At 45.9% G+C, this 7,366-nt stretch overlaps 1 protein-coding gene across 1 annotated transcript; it reads right to left on the reverse strand.

Moving 5' to 3' along the window:
* Positions 1-4,282: 4,282 nt before the first annotated feature.
* LOC139832663 (uncharacterized) lies at positions 4,283-6,668 on the reverse strand. The gene is made up of 3 exons (XM_071822475.1): positions 6,326-6,668; positions 5,939-6,248; positions 4,283-4,338 (listed from the first exon to the last, which is right to left on the reverse strand). Exons 1-3 carry the CDS (start codon positions 6,575-6,577, stop codon positions 4,283-4,285), a joined length of 618 nt encoding a protein of 205 aa, XP_071678576.1. The 5' UTR covers positions 6,578-6,668.
* Positions 6,669-7,366: the final 698 nt, after the last annotated feature.

Raw genomic sequence — 7,366 nt, forward strand, 5'->3', positions numbered from 1 at the left:
ATAATTTTAGCAGGGGGATAATATCTACCAATAAAAGCATCCTTGCATTTAGTCCATGAATCAATACTATTCTTAGGCAGAGATAGCAACCAATCTTTAGCTCTTCCTCTTAATGAGAAAGAGAACAATTTTAATTTTATAATGTCACCATCTACATCTTTATATTTTTGCATTTCACACAATTCAACAAAATTATTAAGATGGGCAGCAGCATCATCAGAACTAACACCAGAAAATTGCTCTCGCATAACAAGATTTAGTAAAGCAGGTTTAATTTCAAAGAATTCTGCTGTAGTAGCAAGTGGAGCAATAGGTGTGCATAAGAAATCATTATTATTTGTGGTTGTGAAGTCACACAACTTAGTATTTTCAGGAGTACCCATTTTAGCAGTGGTAAATAAAGCAAACTAGATAAAGTAAATGCAAGTAACTAATTTTTTTGGGTTTTTGATATAGCAAACAAGATAGCAAATAAAGTAAAACTAGCAACTAATTTTTTTGTATTTTGATTTAGTGCAGCAAACAAAGTAGTAAATAAAACTAAGCAAGACAAAAACAAAGTAAAAGAGATTGGGATGTGGAGACTCCCCTTGCAGCGTGTCTTGATCTCCCCGGCAACGGCGCCAGAAATTTAGCTTGACACGTGTACAACACGCGACCGTTGGAAACCCCAAGTGGAAGGTGTGATGCGTACAGCAGTAAGTTTCCCTCAGTTAGAAACCAAGGTTTATCGAACCAGTAGGAGTCAAGAAGCACGTTGAAGGTTGATGGCGGCGAGATGTAGTGCGGCGCAACACCAGGGATTCCGGCGCCAACGTGGAACCTGCACAACACAAACCAAGTACTTTGCCCCAACGAAACAGCGAGGTTGTCAATCTCACCGGCTTGCTGTAACAAAGGATTAGATGTATAGTGTGGATGATGATTGTTTGCAGAAAACAGTAGAACAGTATTGCAGTAGATTGTATTTCAGTAAAGAGAATTGGACCGGGGTCCACAGTTTACTAGAGGTGTCTCTCCCATAAGATAAACAGCATGTTGGGTGAACAAATTACAGTTGGGCAATTGACAAATAAAGAGGGCATGATCATGCACATACATATTATGATGAGTATAGTGAGATTTAATTGGGCATTACGACAAAGTACATAGACTGCTATCCAGCATGCATCTATGCCTAAAAAGTCCACCTTCAGGTTATCATCCGAACCCTCTCCAGTATTAAGTTGCTAACAACAGACAATTGCATTAAGTATTGCGCGTAATGTAATCAGTAACTACATCCTCGAACATAGCACCAATGTTTTATCCCTAGTGGCAACAGCACATCCATAATCTTAGAGATTTCTGTCACTTCCCCAGATTCACGGAGACATGAACCCACTATCGAGCATAAATACTCCCTCTTGGAGTTACAAGCATCTACTTGGCCAGAGCATCTACTAGTAACGGAGAGCATGCAAGATCATAAACAACACATAGATATAAATTGATAATCAACATAACAAGTATTCTCTATTCATCGGATCCCAACAAACACAACATATAGAATTACAGATAGATGATCTTGATCATGTTCGGCAGCTCACAAGACCCGACAATTAAGCACAATGGGGAGAAGACAACTATCTAGCTACTGCTATGGACCCATAGTCTAGGGGTAGACTACTCACTCATCACTCCGGAGGCGACCATGGCGGCGTAGAGTCCTCCGGGAGATGATTCCCCTCTCCGGCAGGGTGCCGGAGGCGATCTCCTGAATCCCCCGAGATGGGATCGGCGGCGGCGGCGTCTCTGGAAGGTTTTCCGTATCGTGGCTCTCGGTACTGGGGGTTTCGCGACGAAGGCTATTTGTAGGCGGAAGGGCAGGTCAAGGGGCGTCACGAGGGGCCCACACCATAGGTCGGCGCGGCCAGGGCTTGGGCCGCGCCGCCCTATGGTCTGGCCACCTCGTGGCCCCACTTCGTTGACTCTTCGGTCTTCTGGAAGCTTCGTGGCAAAATAGGACCCTGGGCGTTGATTTCGTCCAATTCCGAGAATATTTCCTTACTAGGATTTCTGAAACCAAAAATAGCAGAAAACAGCAACTGGCACTTCGGCATCTTGTTAATAGGTTAGTTCCAGAAAATGCACGAATATGACATAAAGTGTGCATAAAACATGTAGATATCATCAATAACGTAGCATGGAACATAAGAAATTATCGATACGTCGGAGACGTATCAGTAATCCAGGGCGTGGATTGTAATACCAATCAAATGGGAATCTACAAGTAGAATGCTACACTGATGCGGATTGGGCAGGTTAAGGTCCACATCTGGCTATTCTACATTTATTGGAGGAAATTTAGGTACTTGGCGTAGTAAGAAGCAAAACGTTGTTGCTCGGTCTACAGCCGAGGCAGAATTTAGGTCTATGGCTCATGGAATATGTGAGGTGATGTGGCTGAAAATCATATTGACAGAGCTCGGTTTATGTCAAGCAAAACCATTAATGATATATCTTTCTATTCTTAATAGGTGATCCCATTTCTCTTCACATGCAGCCTATCCACCTCATCAAACATCTTTGACCAATCATAACTTGACATGTCATTTAAACCTCCCACATCATCTCCACCACGTCAAACTGCCATGTCAGCAAGTACCACGATTTTTGTTTACACTTTTTTACTTTGATTATCACACGTATACCCTGTTAGTAGTCTTTCCCCACAGTACTTATCTCTCAAATGTAACCCAAAACTCAAAGCCATTAATTTCCCATTATCAGGTACAGTGCAACTGATCTCCTAATTACTTCTTTAATGGCTGCCCGTGCGTCTCCCCACCATCATACACATGTCCCGTGTGCTTCTCTTCCTCATCTCCCATCATGGTATTTCTTATCACTATTTATCCCCCTTCTCATCCTTCTCAGGCCACATGCATGGATATACACATGATATTTGGACTTGAACTTGGTTCGGCGGTCCGATGCTAGCACATGACTCCCTATATATGCATCCTCGATCTGATGCGAGCTCTGCAGGGAACGTTGGTGACGCGCATGACTCCCTATGTGCCTGGTTACATACTTACAGTGGTTTTGCCGATCTTGATCCTTCTTACGGGAAGTGTTCAGCCATGGCGAAAATCCGATCACAGGTAAGTCATTTTTTTATTAGCAACATGTAATTTTTGCTGCTAAATTATTGATCATAGAAAAAATAGCAGAATACCTTATACCCTAATACCCATATTTATGTTCTCTCTGCACCTATGGCGCTGTCTGCAATGTGCTTAGCTCTTCCCTCCTTTGGTTCGGTATATCAGCAAATTCGCACCATTCATCAGCATACTGTCCTAGCATATGGGAGCTTATTAACCTTACGATGTGTTTATTAGCCCACAATCTGTCCACAGGTAAATGCTATCTTCCTTTTTCATTTGTTCATATATCAGATTCCCATTATTTGCAGCTGATTATACTATTTTGTTCGCACCTGAATACTTCACATGCTTTCCATTGAACGTACTAACGATGCCTGACCATAGTCAAGTTTCAGGTTTCTTATTCAGCATAACTAGCTTACAAATGTGTGTGTTTTTCTTTTGTAGGTAGGCATTTGTTACATATACCATCAAATGAAATATCTTGGGGCTGAAGAATAGCATTGGCTTTTTTATTGGGTCAAAATATTTATATTAGCCAATCTCACCCTTTCTCATTGTGTGTTTCAGTTTTACAGGCAAGTATTGGATTAGAAATTTTCTACGAATTTATCACCCCTTATATTGTTTTCTCAACAACTTTTAGCTTACGTTTCCATTGCCACGTTATACACAAAGCTAAATTATTCATCCAGCAAAAGGCTCAGCGGATTGATTGTTAGATTTCCTGCTACGAATTCACTGTGAATCTGATGTAAAAGTATGAACAACCCTTTGTCTTCCCTTGACATCTTTCCTTGCATTTTTATATTACACGTATCTTTGATGTTTATATTCCAAATGTAAAGCGGCTATAATTAAATAGTTCATGTGTCCGTGTTCTAATCTAAGCTCTTATTTGTTTTACTCTTTCATGCTATAGAAGATCATGATAACAATTATCAATTAGTAACAGATTTCTGCGTATCCAGAAAATAGTCTAATTCAATATGGTAAGAAATAGTCTAATTCAGTAAGATACGGAAATGCTTAAACTTTTATGATCTGCCTGAGAGCATTATGTTTTAATGTCCGTGGTTTCAATTGATCAACATGCTAATGAATACAGCAGGGGTGAATTCGGTATCAAATCACAGGTAGTTGTTGCTGTAGTAAGTTTTTACACTATTAGCTTCTTGCTCAGTTCCTGTATTGGTTGTTCAAGTGCACTTTGTCAGGTTATTCAACATGTCCAATCGTTATTTGTAGGTACATGAATATCCAATGGATAGGGCAGTGACTGCTCAATTACAGATATTTACGCCCCCCCCCCCCCCCCTCCTCATATAATTATTTGTGTGATTCATCTTGCTTATCTTTTATTCCAGATATTGCTCCATTGTTCATGGCAATTAGAAGATCTTGAGCTGTTGGTGTTCACCTTTTCTCACGGCCACTCTATATGGATTTAAGCACAACCCACGTTTTATAGTATGAACCAAATATATGAACGATTACTTCCATCTTAATTACAAAGATCCCAGTTTAAATATGGTTACTTTTTATTTAGACCAGGCTAATAGTTACTTAATTCCTACCAGTTATGAAATGTGATGACATGACTGTCTCTTCTTTCAGTATTAACAGGAGCATCCATCTTGATTATTTCTCTAGAACATTTCTGGAGTATGTTTCTTTACAAAAATTGATTTAATTAAGCTAACAAACTAGGCGAGAAGTGAATATAAGGTAATCTTCAATGACTAAAATAATAAAATGGTTCTCTAATATTTTTTTAGTAATCCAGTACAATGGTACTGCTTCTGTACATCAAACACTCAGATTCATATATGGGAATAACTTGGGAAATACACAATATACTTTGTAATATTGTTTCTTCGTTTGGTATCTTATGTTACACCTGTTACAAGTTTTATTTCGACAATTATCTAAAGATATAATTAAACATTTTCGCAGCAACGCGCGGGGTATCATCTAGTTGTGATAATAAGGCAGCACTAGATATTGCACATAACCCAGTTTAACATGGTCGGACTAAACATATTGAAATTGATCGACATTTCATTAAAGAAAAACTTGATCAAGGGATAATATGTATGCCTTATGTGAGCTCTTCAAATCAACTCGCAGATATATTCACTAAAGGCTTATCGGAAAAGGTTTTTTCTAGTGTATGTTAGAGCATCCCCACTCGTTGGCGCTCCCCACGCCCAAATCCGGACGAAACTACCTCCGGATTGGACGAAATTAAGGCGTGGGGAGTACCGTATTTCCAGTCGTCCACCCGGAGTTCGGCGGATAGAGTTTAAATTCAAACAAACCGCCGTCCCGCGCTACAAGTACGGCCAGTTGATCGGCAAAAGGAGCAAAAGGATCAGCCACAGATCGGCGATCGGAGGGAAATTACACGGAAACAGGCTCGTCGGCAGTCCCGGCCGGCACGGCTTCGTCCGACGGACCAGTTTCCTCACACGTCGTGGCCGAAGCGGCTGCGGCGGCGGATGATGAACCAGCGGCAGTGGACGTCGAAGCAGCCGCAGTCGACGAGGTAGATGGTGAGGCAGACGAGGTAGGAGCCGGCGGAGACGACGAAGGACTGGCCGGAGTGGCTCGGAGGATGTCGTTGCGGTGGCCCTGGTACCAATTCCTCGTCTCCTCGTCCATCAGTTCCATGTCGCCGCCGCCCATGAGGAACGCCAAGTCTGTGTTCCTCTTCTTCGCCGCCGCCGTCGTCTTCAGCAGGGCGATCCGGACGCCTTGGTTGGCGAGCATCTCCCGCCACCTGCCGTCGAACTTGTCGTTCCTCCCGTCGGCGTGCGTCCTCAAGTCGGCCCAGCACTTGTCGATCGACACCTGCATCCTGTCGGCGGGATTGCCCGTCTTTTTGAGCTCTTTGAGCTTCTTCTGGCCGAGTTCAGGGCGCCCTTCCGCCGCGCTTGCCGCCGGAGCGTCGGGGTTGTACTGCTCGGTCTTGCTCTTCGAGAGGGTCGTGCGGACTTCCTTCCACTTCTCGCAGTTCTCGAGGCGGGCGTAGACGTTGAGGAACTTAAACTGCAGGCCGGTGTCGTCCGTGTACATGTCCAAAGCTCGGCGCAGCTGGGGAAAAAAGAACACGGCGATACGGGTCAGCTAACGACGATGTACCTCGGTGATGCAGGGTCGACGGAGCATACCTTTTGCTCCAAGTCGTGGCCGCTGATCGGCCGTTTCTCGCACTCCTCCTGTATGCCGTGCCATTTGCTGCACGCCGTCTGCATGAGCCCCCAATGGGTGGCCATTGCCTTGTCTCCCCGGAACACGTTCATGTTCGTCTTCTTGAAGTAGGGATCGACGAGTTTGCGCTCCTCGTTCGCCTGCTTCACTCGAAGCCAATATGTGTCGAACGACTGATTGGCCCCGATTATGCCGTTCGTGGACACGGTCATCCAAGCTTCGGCGAGGCACTCCTCTTCCTTCGGCGTCCATTTGATACGCGGTTCGGCAGGCGGCGAGTCCTTCTTCCTCTTCTTCTTCCCCTTCGACAAGGTTGGCGGCGGATTGAGTTGGCTCTTCTTCTTCCTCGCCTTCTTCTTCGACGGCTTGGCTTCCGTCGGCAACATCCTCCCGATGCTCGTTGCGCGCCGCCACGGCTGCCGTCGCCCTCGTCTCCTCTTGCGTGAAGAACCCGGGCACGCAGCAGCGGCGGCGGTCATGAAGAACCCCGGGCTCGCAGCGGCGGCGGTGGTGCCGGAGGTGATCATCTCGTGGATCTCCTCTTCGTTCGGCGCCGCCATCGCACCGAACGTGAGCGGCCCTCGTCGCAGGGCCGGCGAGGTGCCCTCGAACAGGCCGCCGCCGCCGACGTCAACCTCGGGCGGCGACGGTGTGGGCTTGGACGGTTGGACGTAGGCGCCCTCTTGGAACACGGCAGTCGGCGACGGCGAGTACAGCGAAGGCGAGAAGGAAGACGGGGAACTTGTTGTACCTTGCGTCGGCCATTGGCCGGGGAACATGCCGCCGCTATAGGCCATGCTGATCAGCCTCGCTTGTTCCTCCTGGGCCGCCTCCGCCGACCTCTTGGCGGCGGCTCTTTTCACCCTCTCCGCCCTGGCGCTTGTTTCCACGTCGCGCCGTTGCTCGTCCGCCGCCCACTCGGCGTTCGACATGCCCGGCGGCTTCGTCTTCTTCGCCCGCATCTTCCTCGCCGGCGCCTTCGGCGGCATTGTGGTGGACGA

The sequence above is a fragment of the Lolium perenne genome, chromosome 6, assembly GCF_019359855.2.
Source record: "Lolium perenne isolate Kyuss_39 chromosome 6, Kyuss_2.0, whole genome shotgun sequence".
Lineage (NCBI taxonomy): Eukaryota > Viridiplantae > Streptophyta > Magnoliopsida > Poales > Poaceae > Lolium > Lolium perenne.